General features: G+C 35.9%; 1 protein-coding gene across 21 annotated transcripts in view; it reads left to right on the top strand.

The window, feature by feature from the left end:
• The window catches only part of RBMS3 (RNA binding motif single stranded interacting protein 3), a 1,727,904-nt gene that overhangs the window by 1,569,982 nt on the left and 138,067 nt on the right, over positions 1-19,855 (top strand). For all 21 annotated transcript variants that reach the window (XM_041733599.1, XM_041733601.1, XM_041733598.1 and 18 more), the window contains one exon: positions 17,216-17,322. In XM_041733599.1, coding sequence (XP_041589533.1) covers positions 17,216-17,322 — 107 coding nt within the window. The remainder of the gene's footprint in view (positions 1-17,215; positions 17,323-19,855) is intronic.

The raw sequence follows: 19,855 nt of genomic DNA, 5'->3' as shown, positions 1-19,855 counted from the left end.
TCCATAGTGGAATTTACAAAGAAATACAACCCACTTATTTAGTTTTGGCAGTGGAAGCATCTCCACATAACTAGGGACAGCTAGACCTTGAAACTTGATTTTCATCTCATGAGATGCAACTTCCTCCTGAGGTTCCCTTGTTGTCACCCTAACCTCTAAAAATGTCAAATCCTCTTTTAGTCTGGCACAAGGGGTGTCAGGATTAGAACCCCAGTAGCTTTCAGATCTCTTCTCCTATCACCTTTCCCCTTCTTCACTTGGATCACACACTTAATTGTCATTTTACCAAAAAGTCAAGTGCACACACTAATCTCAAGGTATTTGTACTTCTGTCTCTTTTCCTGGAACACTTTTCTTCAACATGTCTTCACAGCTTGCTCCTTCCTTTCATTTATGTCTTTGTCTAGATCTTTACAGATTACTGTATCTAAAATACCACTCCGTTTCCTGTCACTTGCAGCCCCTTACACACCTTGACTATTTATTCTCAGCACTTAGCACCAATGAAATCATATTTATAAATTTAAGTATTTATTGGCTGTCTCTCTTTACTATAGTATAATGTTGGTGACAGTAGGGACTTGATTTTGTTCACAAGTCTAGTTCTGCAAGATCTAGAATAAGGCCTGGCATGTTCTAAGTGCTCCATCAATTATTATTGAATGAATGAGCATTCTTAATGTTCTTCCATTTCTGTTGGGAAAAAACTGTAAGTCATTCAAGATTGTGATAATTGTGACAAGAAATAAGGAGAGTAGGATAATATGATATAGGAAGCAATATACAATGAACTATAGAATATCAAAGACCTGGGCTTAAATCCTGATTCTGACATTTATTAGCTGTGTATAGTTGCCTAATTCACCTAAACTTTCTGATCTTTAGTTTTTCGTCTCAAAATGGTTTCAACTCAAAAACAGGTTATTTGAGGGAATAAAAGTGATAGCGCACTAAAGCCTTTAGCACAATGGCAAGGCCATAAAAAGCTTCATTTCAAAATTGGCAACTGTATAATTTACTTTACAAAAGTTCATCTGTTCTTTAGAACCTACGGTTTTCATCAAATCATAAATTGCAGTATGCTTTCTTTTTACTTTTATACCTACCAATTAGGAGAATATTCTGATATATCTGTTCTCATATTTTGAAAAAAAAAAGGAGGGGTCTCCTTCCTGACCACTTAAAACCAGTCTTCTCAAGACCAGCTTCCCATTTGAGGAACCAGGTGATTGATTTTGGATATGGATATTCTGCTTTAGAATATTTAAATATGGATATTCAGCTTCTCAGGTGAACACCCACATGATTGATTCCAGATAGGAGCCCCCTTCAGAAGACCTCTCTACTCCTCTAAAGGCCTCAGACTATCAGCCAAATTGGGTGTATTGTGATACACCCAATACCAAGTCAGCAAATCTAGTAAGAGTATTATTTCATTTCATTCATTTCCTTCTCAAGCAGGACAGATGTTGGCTTCATGTTAGCTAACTTTCTTTAAGAGCATCCAAAATGGAAAAAAGTAAAGACTGGTGGTACTTTGTCCTTTATTTCTTCTGGCAAATTTGACAGGATCTCTCATGGGTTTTGTCTACAAGAGTGAAACAAAGCAGAGTGTTTTATAGTAATGCAGCATATTGAAGTCCTTTCACAAAGTCGACCCTGGTAAAACAGATCATAATCTATATAAAAAGAAAGCTCTCCTTCTTACCACTTTAGGTTTTATAAAGTCTAAAATAGAACCTTTGAACTCTCATCACTTCTGAAATTCATCACCGTGATGCCTGAAGAGTTTCAAGTCTATTTTCAATCTACTGTACTATTTCTATGGGGGGGAACAAAAGGAAGGCATGTTTCTGGGATAATGGCTCTAAAAGTAGCACTTTTTTATATGTGTCCCCAAAACATTAATAATACTTATCATTTATTTTGTGTGCTTTATAGTGCATAAAAGCTGTCCTTCTGCCTATCTTACATAATGGTCACATAATAAATCCCAGTCTTTTATTCATTCAACAAACATCCACTATATGCTATTATATACCAGGTTTGGGGTTAAGTGCTGAACATGAAGTCATGCAATCCATGATTTAGGGGCAACCACAATTTATAAGTTCCAGATATTTTTAAGTGGCTGGTCCAAGGTTTTATAATGAATAAATGGTAAAACTGAATCAGGCAAATAAAAGCCGTTATCAGCAAAAGGATCCTATAAATAATCCCTTCCACTATCCTCAGTTTGTGAGAACTACATCAAACGTGACTTTTTCCTTTCAGGAAATATCTGGTTGGTGACTTCTACATGTTTTGTATCTAATCATCATGCCCAGAAAATACATGCTGTGTTCAATGCAAAATATTTACTTCTTCAATTATGATTATTTTTAAGTAAAAATGAACAAACTACCAAACTGCAATTAATTAGAGTATGTCCAAGAAGTGACTAACCAAATTTGCAGTGATCTTTAGCCAACAGGGAAACGTTTTTCAGTGCCTACTTCAGATAAGAAAGCCTTTATAGACTTACCAAACATTAAATGCATTACCAAGAGGGACAGCTGGGTGACTTAGTCAGTTAAGCATCTGACTTTGGCTCAGGTCATGATCTCAGAGTCCTGGGATTGAGCCCTGCATCTTGATGCTTCTAACCCTGCATCTGGCTTCATGCACAGTAGAGAGTCTGCTTGTCCCCTTCCTGCCCCCTCACTTGTGTGCCCCTGTGCTCTCCCTCTCTTTCTCTCTCTAAAATAGATAAATAAAATCTTTTTAAATTTATTTATTCATGAGAGACAGAGACAGAGAGAGAGAGAGAGAGAGAGGCAGAGACACAGGCAGAGGGAGAAGCAGGCTGCATGCAGGGAGCCTGACATGGGACTCGATCCCAGGTCTCCAAGATCACACCCTGGGATGAAGGCAGCGCTAAACGGCTGAGCCACCCAGGCTGCCCAGATAAATAAAATCTTTAAAAAGATAAATGTGTTATCAAGAAATTCAGAGACTCTATATAGAAATAGTTTTAAAACTTGACAAATACATCTCCTGCCTAAATGCTTAAAGTACAGTCTTGGTGTATTTAGCTAAGAGGATGCAGAAGGAACAATCACAATGTATTCTCTGCCATTGTTAAGCCATAGGACAGTTCTCAGAGTATCTGCCCTAAAGAAAAGCAAAACAGGCAAGCTTACTAAAAGTGTGTGTGTGTGTGTGTGTGTGTGTGTCTGTGTATCTGTGTGTGTGTGTGTGATCTGCTATGTTCTAGGAATTACATTGTGAATTTATAATGTAAAGATGAATGATGCAGAAATCCTACCCTGGTGAGGCCTTAGAATTAGTAGAGAAAGACATATAACATGAGTGAGCTGAGGTGTCTTATGCATGCCAAATTTGATGTCTGTGTGGTAAATGCATAAAAGAAGAGATTGGAATTGACTTGATTCGTTTATTACTTGTTTAATGTCTGCTTTGATATCAGAAAGAATGCTCTAAGGGCTAGAACTGTGTCCATTTTATTCCTGCTTATATCTTTCAAGAATCGCTCAAGACCTGGTATATAGCACTATGTTTCTAGTTAATTTTGAACGAATTTCAGGCAGGGGGAATGAATAAATTGAATGAATGTATTAAACAATTAATTAATGGTAAGTTCTCTCCATGAGAACTTGGGAGTTGGAAAAAGAGGTCAGGAAAGATTCTATGAACGTGATTAAGTGGGAAAAGAGGGAAGCCCATTTAGACAGAGGAAGCAGTATAAGCAAATCTGGGAATATATGAAAGGTCTCAACCTTTTTAGGAGCAGTCCTGTGAGTGGAAATGAAGATGTGTGTATTTAGGTCACAAGGTTAAATGTTGTTTTATGTGAGAGAGCTTGCACTTTATCGAATAGGTGGACATGTGGGGAGTTGATATGATAAAGATTACATTTTAGAAATATCTATAAGCAATTCAGATAAAGCACCTTTAATGTTCAATCCCAATGAAAGAATTGGTACCTATATAAGAAAAATGAATTTAGGACAGTTACCCAAACCTCCCCTGGGATAGTGTCATGCTAAGCAGTTTTATCCTTTTGTTTCTATAACAAGAACAAATGGATATTCTACTTTAGAGCCATTTGTATGCATTGTTTTTACACTAAACTCTTCCAGACGTGGGACTGCCATATTATGTGTTTATTTTTTTATGACTCCTTAGACTGACTTATCCCTAGATGTTTATAGCATGTGTGGTCTTTAACACCTTTTTGAAAAGCTCAGTTTCTTATATCTGGATTAAATTTATTTAATATTGATTAGTAAGCGATTCAGTCTACATGAAAGCCCTCTTGAAATCATCACAGTTTCAGTGCCTTGCCCAACTCTTTAGAAAAAGCTCAGTCCCAAGCCATTTTCCCTGTAAATCCTTCACCTACTAAAGATGAGGTTTTCATCCCAGATGATGTCTCCAGCCTTGTTCACTGATACCTACAGTGCAATATACAGCTTTCACTTTGAAACTGGATTATATTTATTTCTGCTAACACAGTTCATTGCATTTGGGAATTCTTTCTGTCTCTAGCACAGGAAATATATGCTTAGTAACAGCATGTGGGAAATTGAGATATGTTTTCTTGACCTGAGTTTGAGTTCAGTCTGGGAGTGCCGAAGCGGTTCCTTCCTTGGTGGGGGATCATAAGTGGATACTGGGAAGAATCCTGATGTTTTTCATTATCAGATTCCTTCCTACCTTCCTCCTTCCATTTGTTTTTCCTGGGGCAGTTGACCTGAGATCCACATGAAACTGGAATTACACCTGGGATTAAGACTTGGAATTCTTTCTTGTTTTTTTTTTTTTTTTTTCTTTCTTTCTTTCTTTTTCTAGTAGACTGGGTGGTTATATATTTAAACATGGAAATGATGGGACTCTATGATCTCTTAAAAGAGGAAGATGTGCTCTCACTGTTCAGTCCTTTACAATTTCATTAATGTAAGGAATCTTAAGAAGTTACTTTATCTGTCTGCATTTATTTAGTAATTTGATCAACAGATAATGAAATGTGGATTATCCTCAGACTCTGTGAGGCCACTGGGGTGGATGGTAGGCAAAGGTGAATAGACCCAGCTCCTGACTTCAATCAAATCAAATTTTCATAATAGTAGAAAGAACATGGAAAGGCATTATGGAAATTTAATGAGCTTTAGCTGGTCCCCTAGTGATGGACATTTATAAATTATGGTGCATGATAATTATGTTACAATACCGAGCAGCGTTTCAGAAGGGTGATATGTGCTAATATGGAAAGCTCTTCATGCATAATTAAGGTACACAAAGAACAAAACCAACATGCTGAGCAATAGTGCCCCCTTTAGAATTGAAAACAACCCAAAACAAACCAAGAAACCAAACAGCTAGAACAAGTGGATTAGTAAATATATATTTATGCACTTTCCTGGAAGGAATTATTAAAAAATAAAAAAAGGTGGGGGAGTTGAGAAGAGGTCTTGTACTTTTTAAAAATTTTTAACCTTTGTATAGTTTGAATTTACTACTTTATAATGTTTCTTCTATTTTTGTGTTTATTCATTTTAAGTATCAAAGAGGTGATTATAGCTACTTTTTCTTTTTGTACATCTTTCTAACAGTGTATTGTTACATTGAGTATATAATAATATTACATACAGCATGCAAAGAGCTCTATCATAGTCAAGTACAGTGCCATGGAAATATGGAAATATGAGACAAGACAAGATATGGCCCATCTTGGTCAATAAATAAGATTCTCTTATTTTTATTTTAGAAAACTTTCCCTTAATGGTTTATCTTCCAACTATAGGAGGTTCCCCAATTGATAATTGGTTATGTAAGTCAGTTGTAGGTAAGCAGGTTGGTGCTTTTTTGGAAGTGCTGATACTCTCTACTTTCTTGGTATCAAAGCATTGCGTTCATTCAGCACAGATAATGTTTTAGCAATATTCCTTATAAAATGAATGAAATTTAACCTTCAAATGTATACTCTGTGTGCCATCTACATGAAACTAACTTTCTCATCTAATTTATCCCCCTTTAGGGCTTGGTTTTTCTTCTAAAAATAATCTCTTCTTATATCTGTAAAGAATTAGCAGACAATTTTTACAAACACAGAAAAAAAATGCTGTTTTATTACATAAAACAGAGGTGAGCTTGAAATAATTACATAGGCCATAATATAACTTATCAAAAAGTGATTTTCTCTCTCTTATGTCTAGGCAAACAGCTATTCTCTGCTTTTATTATCACTGTGGGGCATTTTCCTCTTCTGTAAGGCTATTATGCATAGTAGAGAATTATATTTGAAACTAAATATAAGCATTAATCCATTACTGAGAGATAAAATTGGGAATGTATCTGCAAATCACACTTCATTTAAGTTTAATTAACTTTTTATTTATTTCTACCTTTTTGGTTTATATTTCTGTGCTCATTTTGGCCTAAATGATAGGAGTAAATATGTGTCTGACACTTGTAAATATAGCCCATGTGATTTGTTTTTTCTGTTAAAACAAACTGCTATTAGAATAGCACTGTAAATCATCTTAGAAGATCTTATTAGTTGCCTAGTGTTCAGTTGTAACTCTAACTTGTGGGTAGATAACCGCTGTAATCATATCTTAATGAATATTCCATCTTTTTGCTCCATCCCCAAATTGTGAAGTCAATCACAAAAACTGCTTGAAACTCATTTCCTTTTACCTCCCATGGTAAAGAAGGTAGAAAGTAAGCGGTCGGAGAATGTTTGATTAGAAATCCAGAGTACACCATTCTGATGTGACTTTGCCACCAGCTACCACAAATTAGTTGACAAATCATTAAACTTTTATTTTCCTTATCAGCAAAATAAAAGGTTTGAATTAAATAAATTTTAGGATCAGATAACAGAGGCTGTATACCTTCCAGGATAAAAGTCTATTGCAACTAAGAAGTATTCAAATGACTACAATTAACTTATTATAATACATAATACATAATTAAATGGTAAACAAGATGCTAGAAGTCAAAAGGCAGTGTAACCAAATAGCCAACTTTCTTATAGGTAAAGGCTTTCTGACTCTAAAATGTAATAATCCTGTGCTGTTAGTTTGAAGTTTTGAAGTAATGTTTGCCATGTAAATTTTATTTAAAATTTGGAACTTGTTCGCTCTACATCTAGAAAGATGATTTAGATAGGTGTATATATAAATATGTACAGAGTTAGAGAAATTCACATACATGCTATATGAACATAAGGTCTATTATGTATAGAGCATATGTAGGAGAGAGAAAATAAATCTTTTGCAGACAAATCAGAGGACGCTGTCTGTGAAACTTTCCTGGATATAACAGCAAGTATTTTGGAATTAGTCATGAAAATTAAGGACATGGGTTTTAAGAGTCATTTATTTATATATTTGTTTGTTTATTTAAGAGAGAGATTGAGCATGTGTGCACGGGGAAAGGCAGAGTGAGAAGGAGAAAGAGAAATTTAAACTCCAGTGTGGAGCTAATGCAGGGCTCAACTTAGATCATGATCTGAGCCAAAATCAAGACTCTGACAGCTTAACTGACTGAGCTACCCAGGTGCCCGACACAGGGTTATTTAGAAAGACACATCTATCATTTTTACATCATTATTATTTTTTTCCAAATCATACAGACTAATGATACTGTTTGCATTTGGAAGGAAATGAGGGAAGCTGGTCAGGTATAAAAAAGAAGGAAGCTCAAGGATTGTGAAGGATTAAGGCAAATGCTGGAAGTTCATATTTATTGTCATAAGGCTGCCAGCTTTCAACCTAAGATGTATATGGCCTCAGATGTCCTAAGAGTATTTCAACAAAATCCTTTCATTGCCTCCATCTCATGTATTCATATTTTCATTCACTAAACATTTAATAAAAGCCTGTTTTTAATCAGAGTAGATAACAGTTGGACTAATGTCCTTCATGTGCGCATTCATGATCTGGCAGTTGCGGGGGCGGGGGAGCCATTTCTGTGACATTTGACCTTTTAAAACTGTGGTATTGGTGTGATTTCTGAGCTAGAGGACACTGTCTATAGTGCTAGAGACTGGCATCTATTTTATGCTTTCAAAATACGTATCTCTATTCCTATTATAATATCCACGGCAAGCTGCTAGAAGTTTCCTTTTGCTTATCTTTCTCCTCTTCTTTTTTTTTTTTTTTTTTTTTTTTAAATTTTTATTTATTTATGAGAGTCGCACAGAGAGAGAGAGAGAGAGAAAGGCAGAAACACAGGCAGAGGGAGAAGCAGGCTCCATGCACCGGGAGCCCGATGTGGGATTCGATCCTGGGTCTCCAGGATCGCGCCCTGGGCCAAAGGCAGGCGCTAAACCGCTGCGCCACCCAGGGATCCCCTCTTTCTCCTCTTCTAGACTGTGATCACTTTGTCAGCGCAAAGTCCAGAGTAGTGACACATCTACATATACTGAATAGATTTGAAGAGTTTTTGTTTTGTTTCATCTTAATGAAGAATGTATGTGTTAAAAATGTTTCTAAGCTTGGCTAACATTCTTCATTCAGTATCACTTTTTAATTCTCTGCTATGAAATAGCTTTTTAATGTTCAAGGCACCCTGAATATTACAAGAATAATTTTGTTTTTGTTTTTTTAATTGAAAACTGATCTGTATTTACACATTTAAAAAATAGTTTCTAGATTAAAATTTTACATTTTAACTTAGTTCTTGGAATTCTTTCTTTTTAATTCTTTTATCTCATTCTTTAACTCAATCTCATTTATAAGCTCATCTCTGATAAACTGACTCTCTTGTCATTAGCTGATCTTAACCACTCAGCTTCTTCCACCTTTCCCTTTTTGTTTCCTGAAGTAAAATTTATAATCTACCTGAGGTGACGAATTTTTAAATTTTGTATTTAAACCACCAGACCTGTAAGTTATGGTCATAGATATTTTGAAAGACCATCACTACAATCCAATATAAATACCTGAAGAACTTAAATAGAGTGCTTAAAATTGAGAATGTTCACTTCTCTAAGGGACAGTAGGACCTCTGCTATTAATATGCAGAAACTACAAGGTATGTCAACATTTATTTGTAGAATACGATGTTAGAAAGCATTCTTAGTGAATCATAAAACTGAAGGCAAGTTAAGTTTCTGTTGTTTGTGTTTTCCCAGCTCCTGTTTTCAATGATCTTTTCTATTGGATTTTTTGTTTCTGAATCATTTCTTTCTGCTCTCATCTTTATTATCCCTTCCTTCTACTGACTATGTGATTTGTTTGTTCTTTCTCTAGCCACTTTAGGTTGTTTGAGATTTTTATTGTTTCTTGACATAGATCTGCATTGCTATATACTCCCCTCTTAGAGCCAATTTTGCTAAGTCCCAAAGATATTGGACCCTTGTGTTTTCATTTTCATTTGTTTCCATGCATTTTTAAAATTCCTTCTTTGATTCCTTTGTTGAGTATTCATTGTTTAGTAGCATGTTATTTAGCTTCCACATATTCGTGTTCTTCCAGATTTTTTCTTGTGATTGATTTCTAGTTTCACACTGTTGTGGTTGGAAAGGATGCATGATATGATTTCAGTCTTTTTGCATTTATTGAGACTTGTTTTCTCGCTTACATGTTATCAACTGGAGAATGTTTCATGTGCCCTTCACCACTAAACCAGGCTTACAAGAAATCTTAAAGGGAAATTAGTGGAAAGGAAAAGCCATAATCAGGAATCAGAAAATCATGAAAGGAAAGAATGTCACAGGTAAATGCAAACATATAATAAAAGCTATAGATTTGAGATGCCTGGGTGGCTCAGCGATTGAGGATCATCCTTCGGCTCAGGACGTAATCCCAGGATCTGGGATGGAGTCCGCATTGGGCTTCCTGTGTGGGACTGCTTCTTCCTCTGCCTGTGTCTCTCCCGTCTCTCTCTGTGTCTCTCATGAATAAATAGGTAAATCTTAAAAAAAAAAAAAAAAAAAAAAAGCTATAGATTAATCACTTTTAAACCAGTATGGTGAAAACACAAAAGCAGTAAAATCAATTATATCTACAAAAATCAGTCAAAGGATTCACAAACTGAAAGGATGTAAGGTATGACATCGTATACCTAAAATATGAATGTGGAAAGTAAAAAAAAAAAAAAATAGTACTTTTAGAATGAGTTCAAACTTAAGTGACCATCAGCATAAGATGCAATATATGAACCTAACAGTAGCCACAACCAGAAACCTGTAATAGATAAACAAAAAAAGAAAGAGAAAAGAATCCAAACATAACTTTCAAGAAAGCCATCAAACCACAAGGGAAGAATAAGGTATGTTAAGTTTCAAATAAGAATCAAAAAAATTTACAATAATTTTGCAAGGTAAAATATATGGTGGTGTTCTGTTTGATTAAAGCAGCAAATCCTGTAAGTCACAAGATTATCTTATCGGTTTATGCATTGGATGTTTCATGTTTAACACAGAGTTTGGAAGACTAGAAATACTCCACTAAACAAACAAACAGTAATTACTCCTTCATAATTACCATGCAACTTTATCGCCATGCATTGTTATAATTATATTTTAAATACTCTCCATTTTCATGATAGACCATAATGTCTTCTAGCACATTACAATCTGTGGCTTATAACTGCATCTCACTTCCACAAAGGCCTCTTCTTCATTTAGTCTGTATTTTAACTACTGTGAAAAGAGACTAAACAAAATTAATTGGTAGCATAATACTGCAATAAGGAAATTGTAGACAATATAATATTTTTGAGCTACTGAAATCATCTCATTATTCAGAAGATTCATGTTTAACATCTAAGATGCATTCCTTCTTACTCCTTTAAAGAGCCAGTCAGAAATCAAACTGATGATGTGTGCAGAAGAATCACCTGGGGATCTGGTTCAAATGCAGATTTTGATTGAATAGATCTGGGGAAGGGCCCAGACCCTGTATTTCTAACAAGCTCCCAAGTACTGATCCTGTTGCTGCTGGTCCTTGGACCACACTTTGAGTAGCATCACTTTCAAGTATTATGTATACCTATGTGCAAAATGCTGTTAACAACCTGCACGTATGCATATGTAAACTGCATTCTGACCTTTGCTATAATCACTTTCAAACTCAAGCTTGGAAATTAATTGCTACTGTTAAAACTTAACACAAACAGAAACTGCATTCAACCTATGAAAGTCTGCCAAGTAAGCACTAGATAATTTCTCTTGGAAATGAGATGAAGTAGTCAAGGAAGGCTTTCTGAAGAATATGACATTTGAAGGCTGCATTTCTGAAGGTTGATTAGTAGTTTGCCAGATGGAGGGTGTGTATTGGCGGGGGAAGCTGGGAAGGGAAATTCCAGGCCTGGGGAAAGGCATTTAAAGGTGAGGGCATTGTAGGCCACAGGAGTGGGAGGAGTCTGGTGAAAGATAAGATCAAGGGAACAAATTCTTCTCTTCTGATAGAGGGATTTGGATTTTATCTTGTAGGTATCTAGAAATCAGCTGAGAATTAGATTATGTTAATCTTAATTCATTTAATTCACTGTTTTCTCTTACACTCTCAATGTAATTTACTTCCCCGCACCCCCAACCTCCCCAAGAAAATAACAATTAGAATTATCTGCCTAAATTCGAGGATGATATATGGATATTCCATCCTTTTTTTAATGACACATTTTCAAATGTGTTCCTGGGATTTGATTTGATTGATTTGATTTGATTTTTAAGATTTTATTTATTTATTCAAGAGAGACAGAGAGAGAGAGAGAGAGAGAGAGAGAGGCAGAAACACAGTCAGAGGGAGAAGCAGGCTCCATGCAGGGAGCCCAATGTGGGACTCGATCCCAGGACTCCAGGATCACGCTCTGCGCCAAAGGCAGGTGCTAAACCGCTGAGCCACAGGAATCCCCTTTTATTTCATTTAATAAAAAATTGTGGCCCTATTTGCTTTCCCATCATAATCATCTTCAAATCAATAAAGCAACAGCAGATGTTTCAACATAGTAATGTCAATAAATATAAATAGTTCACTACCAAAATCCATAGTCTAACAGTTTATGAAGATCCTCTAACACCAGGGTGGCTAAAGATTTGAAGACTCTAAGACACTATAAAACACAACTCACAAAGACTTCTCAGTTGAGAGCTTAAAAAGTCTTACACTATGGCTTTTTAAGTTTCCTTTAGTGTTAAACATATTGTTTTGAAAGTTCTTTTTTCAGTAATGGAAAATTTTCAAGGTAAGTTTACAACCTAGAATCTCATAGTCTATGTATAATTGATCTTTGGCAAATTGTTATTTGGTAGTATTTGTTTCAAGGATGCTTCTATAAAATTTCTCTACACCAGTAGGTAGAAGAAATCCTAAAGGTAATAATTCATTCAGAGCCTTTTCTTTTCCTGCCAGTGCTGTCCTCCTAATTCTATAGCTTCCAAGGGCTCACCAAGAAGGTCTTTAAATATGTATGTATGTGCATATGCATGTGTGTTTGTGTATACATGCCAAAGAGACATATTTTAGGCAGCCGATTTTGCTTGCCTATAACGTGTAAACAGTACTGTATTTATCCTAGTAGTGAAATACAGATTTGATGGATTTAAACTGCCAATAGAGCTCTAGCAATTGAATAACAAAAAACTGTAGTAAGAATAATTCTTTAAAAATGCAGTAGAGTGGAGGATCATAGGGGAAGGGAAGGAAAATTGAATAGGAAGTCATCAGAGAGGGAAGCAAACCATGAGAGACTCTTAACTATAGGAAACAAACTGAGGGTTGCTGGAGAGGAAGTGGATGGGGGATTGGGTAACTGGGTGATGGGCATTAAAGAGGGCATGGGATTTGATGAGCACTGGGTATTATACACAACTCATGAATTATTGAACACTACATCTGAAACTAATAATGTACTATATGTTGGCTAATTGAATTTAAATTTAAAAAAAAAAAACACAGAAAAAGGAACAGGGAGCATTCAGTGTAAGTTAAATGTTAACACACATAACAGAACATGATTTGGATCATACTCAGGGGATAATGGAAGCCGAACCTTGGTAATGTCTCAGGGAAACCTGGGCTGTAGTGGCTGGTTGGTCCAGTGGCAAGCTACAGTCAGCAAGAACCATTTTGGAAACATAGATCCTCTCAATGAGCAAATATTTTTACCGTACTTGGAGGAAAGTCAGTTGCAAGTTCTTTAGCCAAACCACCGTGGAGTTAAAGTGCGACAGAGCTGAGGAACAATAAGCCCAGTTGATTAAACACTGAACTCTGACTCTGCCAAGTAAGTAGGTTTCATAGCTGTTACATGGCCAGTGGCTAATAAAGATGCTAAGCAATAGTGACAGTTGTAGCTAATGTGGTTTTAATAATTGTTTAGGTACCATATAGTTGTTTAAAACCATTTTCACACATTAATTTATTTATTCTTCACAACAGCTGACTGAAGTACATAACATTATTATTCTCATCTCATACGTGAGGAAAATGAGTCACAGAAATATTTAAAAAATTTAAAAGGTATCTGGTCTCTTGTAACTAGAAAGTCAAGGAGCTAGGAAGCAGACTGCCACCCCTAACACTGAAATGTACCCAAACTAAGTGTTAAAGCCAACAGAAACATGAACAACCTCAAGAGAAGACATTATCATATTCTAGACTATTAGAATCAGTATATTATGTACTCTAAAAGAATCCGTTTTAGTAGACAATAAAGAGAATCCTGCTTCAGACAGTTGAAAGTATGACTCATGAAAGTTATTTTCCCAAGAAACATAAAAGGTAGAATCCACATTTTTTTATAGCAGGAAATTTAAGATATCTCTAGATTTATTTGTCTTTGGTGAGAAATTTGTCCTATTACTGGTTATAAACCCACATATCAGCATGACCATCCCATTTGACTGGGTGAATATACCTTGAATTTTTAAAATAGCAAGAGAGAAAGTATTCTATAGTGAGGAATGATTATAGATGTAAAATGATATATATGATACATACGTATAAACATTCCTCACTAGAGGTACATATTTATAGATGCTTTTGGAGTCTCAAAGGAATTTTCTTTAATATACAGTCTTAGAATCTTTGATTGCATTTACCCTTTCATTTCTTCATCTGAAGAAAGAATTTAGACTACTTCAATGTGATGGCAGCAACTGTCTGCAGACACTTCATGATTCAGCCTTTCCTTTGTGTGATTTCTGTGGCTTCACCTAAGTCACTGAAATTAGAGGCTCCCAAAAACAGACAGTTGGGAAGCACTTGTGCTTGGTGAGGAATGATATTGGTTGAATTGTATGCCAGGATGAGTTACATATTCCTTCATGCTGCCTCCATAGGCAGGCAAGACATTCTATTTTTCATTTCCCCTGGTCAGTTGTGAACTTCTGTCTGTTTAAGTCAGTATTTCCTTCAATATTGATTAATAGAATTCTGCTGCTAATAAAGAGTACACTAAAAGGATTGAGTAAATACTACAGCCACTAAAAGACAAATGATTTTCAAATATGTATTTGTAGATACCCACTCATTTCTTTTTTCGCTATTGATTTTGGAGACAAAGGAAAGTCTCATGAATTCCATAATCTTTTTGTTTTCTTTATCCAGATTAGTAAATGCAAGCAACCTAGCTGGAGTGGAGATGGGGAGGAAATGATATCAGTTATCTATCAAGATATAGTGTTGTATAACGCAAAATTTTAGTGACCTGAACCAATATTTATTTAGTTTACATATTTGTGGAATGGTCTTTACTTACCTCATTTGGTCTGTGATCAACTGCATGTTATCTGTGTATTCCTGCTGATTTTAGATGAGCTCACTCACAGGTCCAGGTGGTTATCATTGGATGATCTACTTTGGCCTTGGCTCTGATGGTAGGGATTACTCATTTACACTTGTATCTCATCCTTCAGCAGGCCAGGCTGAGTGTATTCATGTATCTATGCACAGTAGCAAAAGAAGCAAAATTCAAAACATTTCAGTCTTCTGCTTGTGTCTCATTTGCTAACATTTCATCGACTAGAGCCATACACATGGGGTCAGACCAAGATTCAGAAGGCTCAGCAATACCACATGGCAAAGGCAAGGATACAGGAGGGATAAAGAATTAGGATCGTGCAGGGGAGGAAAAATAATTTTCCTTCTACCTGTCTAGGTTCTTGGATGAGACCCCACCCCACCCCAATAAAGACATATGAACAAGAGAAACACCAAACAGGTTTAATAACCTGTATGCCTCCTGTATGGAGATATCCAGGAAAACCTAGTAATTCCGTGAAATGGCCCAAATACTATCTTAAATACCATCGTCAGCTAAAGACAAAAGAAGATGTTGGGGAAGAGGCAGGGATGCCAGTTATGGAAAGTTACCAGGAAAAGCACAGTAAATAAGGGTAAAGCTGTTACATAAATGTAAGTCCTTGCTTCTCCACTGATAAGAATTTCTTAAGATTTAAAGTTTTTTTTTTTTTAAGATGTTATTTATTTATCATGAGAGACACACAGAGAGAGGCAGAGACATAGGCAGAGGGAGAAGCAGGCTCCCCGAAGAAAGCCCAATGCAGAACTCGATCCCAGGACCCCAGGATCATGACCTGAGCCAAAGGCAGGTGGTCAACCACTGAGCCACTCAGGCATCCCAAGATTTAAAATATTCTTTTCTTCCAGATTCAAAGAAAGAGGTACCTGTTACAAATGGAGATTTCCCTTATTAATGTCAATGTCTCTTACAAAAGGAGAACTTCCAGTTAGTTTTCAGAGCTTTTTTTTTTTTATGTACTGTTTCTCAAAAGTAATCAGCCTAAATTAATCCTTATGCCAAAGAGGCATATTCCTCAGGAGTATAGTCTGCTCCCCTTCAACCATTAATACAATTAATCTTTAGAAGAACACATTTTCCCAGGGAGTTGGGAAGGAAAGGGGTTCGTTTTAGTTTTCAGATTATAAACTTACACATTAATATTTGTAATAAACTAGCAAAAAAAATCCGTCCAGCCATGTTAATGCACTAAGTTTTTTAAGGCCAGTGTAGCATTCTATTTATTAATTCATAAATATTTGTAGTAACAACAAGCAATTTTTATAGGCAAGTAGGGTTGTGGAGGGGTCATCAAATTTGAAACAATAAGTTTCTCCCTGTAATGTTTTAAGATATCAAATAAGTTTCCTTAAATCACCTAGGACCACCACATCCCTCTCCCACCCCTCGCTACCATAGTCCAGGATTCATTTGTTAGAGCCATATCTTTTGACTGTATTTTATCATGTGGGCTCATTTGATATTTAAATAATTGCCCTTCCTGGGATACTGACTAGATTTCACTGGGAAATTGGAGTGAAAGGGGTTCAATGGACAATCAACTTCTAGCCTTTTTGAAATTGTAGAGATTAATGAGAAAAAAAAACCCTGATTTGGTTGTAATTAGCAAAATAACTCCCTTTTTAAAAGGCAGCTCTTAAGGATCGCTCTCCAAAAATAGAATCTTACAGTTTCTACTGTGAAAACATAGTTACTTTGAGGGGGAAATATTTACCTACATACAAATACTGGTTATGAATATGTTTTTAATGTGAAAAGGCAAAATTCAACTGAGTACATTTTAAAGATCTTATTGGCTTTATTCAAGAAATCACGAATCAGGCAGCAACTTCTCAGGTAGAAAAGAGATCTGAGGATGTTTGCAAATGGGAGGCTTCTATAGCAGAAGGGAGGGGGAATAAGAAAGTCATAGTGGCAAATAGTTGATTGGTTGTGGCAAGGTCACTTTTCTTAAGGGGGTGGCAGGGGTATATCAGGTAAATTACCTCTCTAGTGCTGATCGGGTGACTCCTGATTGGCTGGTTTAAAATTCCATTTCTGGAAGAACCAAACTTGTAATTAAGTTAGGTTTTGGTTTGGGGACAGGGAGCTTTGCATAGGTGACTCCATTTTCGACCTGTTGTCTGGTTTTTAGCATTAATATAACTGGAAGGACTCAACATCCCCTCTTTACTTCTCAGGGAAGTTCACATTCTGCTTCAGCTGATTATTTTTTCAACAATATTTTTTTGCATTCATTTATGGTCTGCCAGCACTTTTTTGAAGCCCTGTTAGAATAGCAGCCAACATAATTGAGACTAAAAGGGGGCCAAATATCTCTCCAGAAGCAAGACAACTTCAAAAGATAGGCATTACAAAGCACTACTGTGACTCAAATAATCACTTGTTTTTAAGGGGGATTTGCTAATATAGAATTGGTTTCTTATCTTCCCAGCCCCTAGTGAGCCTTTACTGTGCAAATTTGCTGATGGAGGACAAAAGAAGCGACAGAATCAAAGCAAATACACCCAGAATGGAAGGCCTTGGCCCAGGGAAGGAGAGGTGAGTTCTGACTGACTTTTGCTCAGAAATATAGCAGCAGACATCCCTTGGAATGGAGGCAAGACAGACATTTGGGACCCTGATGAAATAGGGTCCTGTAGAAAACCACATGGCTTCAAAGAGGGCAAATGAGTAGGCCTGTATTAACGCATTCAAGATAAAACTACTTGAAGAGGACTGTAGGATTTCAAAATTGACCTCAGTTCTGTACTACAATAAGTCCTCTGTCTTTAACCAAACCTTTACCCAATATACACTCACTGAAAGACTTATCCACAAAGAATTAATCCATAATTGTATCATAGATAAAAGAAATATTTTCAATGAAATCAATGGTGAGAGTTGAATGTTTGTGTTTGGAAAACAACACAAATTTAGATTTACTTTATTCTACCATTGAGATACTCTACTTGCACATATGTGTGTATTTATGCATTTTCCCGTTTGTTCATAAATGTATTGATATGTATTTTATATATTAATATAAAATATGACATTTTCTGTTGGACAAAAAAGAGAAAGAAAAGTTCATACAGAGTGTTCCATTTTTCACAAAAAGAAAAGCACTGAACAGTTAATTATCCATTTACCCTCTTAACACAAAACAGTAGAAAAGCAAGTTTATGCATCCAGTGACACTTGGGAATGAATTCCTTTGGGTTATTTGTGTTGTAAGAAGACAAGGAAAAGGTATCTAGGCTTCTAAGAGGTATTTTTATTCTTTGTGGGATGGAATGGAGTTGTTTGAATGACTTGAATAAATGCTATTTTGTACCAAGGCCATAATTTCAACAGAAGAGCTTTATTTCATATTTCTATTCAAAGCACCTACTTCATCCATTTCTCATTTAAGAGGCATCCCACTTGATGCAGCATTTATGCTTTCAGTACTGAGACAACAGTTGTAAGGAAAGAAAAGAGGATAGGGAATTCCTCAGCAAAACCCTTAGCCATTTTTTAAATTTCCAACACCGTTGTCTGTTTTGAGTATTTCCATGCAGGTCTCAAGACCCCTCTTAAAGTGTATAGTTATGTTCAAGTATTGTATAATCTATAACTCATTATTTTATGACATGAAAAAGAGAATCACTACTAGACATTTGAAACTAATGAAAAAAAAGGTTTGAATATTTCAACTTTAGAAAAGGCAATCTGTGCTATGTTCAAAAAAGGAAGAGGAAAGGCAATGACCCTTGGTAGGGGGGTCATTAGTAGGGGTAGGGGTTAGTGATCAGCAGTTAGCTCCCAGAAGACAGCTGGTTTCTCAAAGCACTCATTATGACATCCATCCCATGCAGGACATCTGTAGTCTAGAAAGACTCATTTGATCTTTTAAAGTTCTCTTGTGTCAAATGATTGCTGGGAGACATTTCTGGATCATAGACCATCACCAAGCAGCCTTGATGGTCAATTAGGTGACTTGGCAGTGACGACCAAAACCTCAGTTTTTGTCCACATAAGAACCTATTTTATCACAGCCACAAAATAGATGCCACCTTCAGCAAGACACCACCCTTGAATCTACATTTCTTAGGAACCAAACCAATAAACATAAAAGAAAAGTAGACTTAGAGCTACTAATTTGCTACTGCATACCAATCTAGGGCTTTGGGTTGAGATCATGATAAAGAGCATGTGTACTATTGCCATAGAAGCATTGTGGAGAGTTAGCACCCAGAATATCTTCTAATTTACATGTAGGTTTTAAACATATATTCCTAATCTCTATTTTTCAAAAATTGTTTTCTAAGAGTTAAACATTTCCTGTTAAACTGTGAAAATCAAGGGACCTTCATACATTTATCTGTGACCCATAAAAAAGGAATTTCAAGTGTGTAGACACATTCAGAGGAAAGAAATTAGGAAAAGAAGTGGCATGCATTACAAATATGTTTGTCAGATATCTTGGTTTTGAGAGATAAGCATGTAAATTTTTATACCTTGATTGTGGTCTTAGGTGTAGACACTCTGAATGTTGGGTAACTTTGCCCATCATAATGTATATTTTTGCTTCTCTTTCCTCTTATAGTGCACTTGCTAGAGCACATTATAGTAGCATGGCTGATAAAGTATGGCATAATGCAGATTATTCCTATGTAAGCAATATTTAATTAATTTTTATATACCAGGAAATGCTAATAATTGTATTTTGTTGTCTCTAAGACATGTTTTTGTTGTTGTTTTTCCACATTTTAACACTTCTGAAATTGGTTTTCCTCTTATAATCAGTGGCATTATTACAAGACAATTTGCATTTGCTCCTATTAGTCACCTGGGGGCACTACCTACATTCTCTGTCTTAGGTCTTTGACCACAGTGACTGAATGAATTTAAACTAACCAAAACAAGGCCTATTGGATCAGATCCTTGGGAGAGATTTTCTTTGTGCCCTTTCTTCATCCCATGTTAAGACTGAGATATGATCTTCCCTTGAAGTCCATTTCTAATGGGTGGTCTTGTTTTTTATTTTCTTTGTAGCCCATTATAAGAAGGGCTTTATAAGAAGCTTCGTAAGAACTTTATAAGAAGTTCT

Source organism: Vulpes lagopus, chromosome 19 (assembly GCF_018345385.1).
Source record: "Vulpes lagopus strain Blue_001 chromosome 19, ASM1834538v1, whole genome shotgun sequence".
Classification (NCBI taxonomy): Eukaryota; Metazoa; Chordata; class Mammalia; order Carnivora; family Canidae; genus Vulpes; species Vulpes lagopus.
Note: the sequence above shows the minus strand (reverse complement) of the source record. Positions and strands in the feature narration are given on the sequence as shown.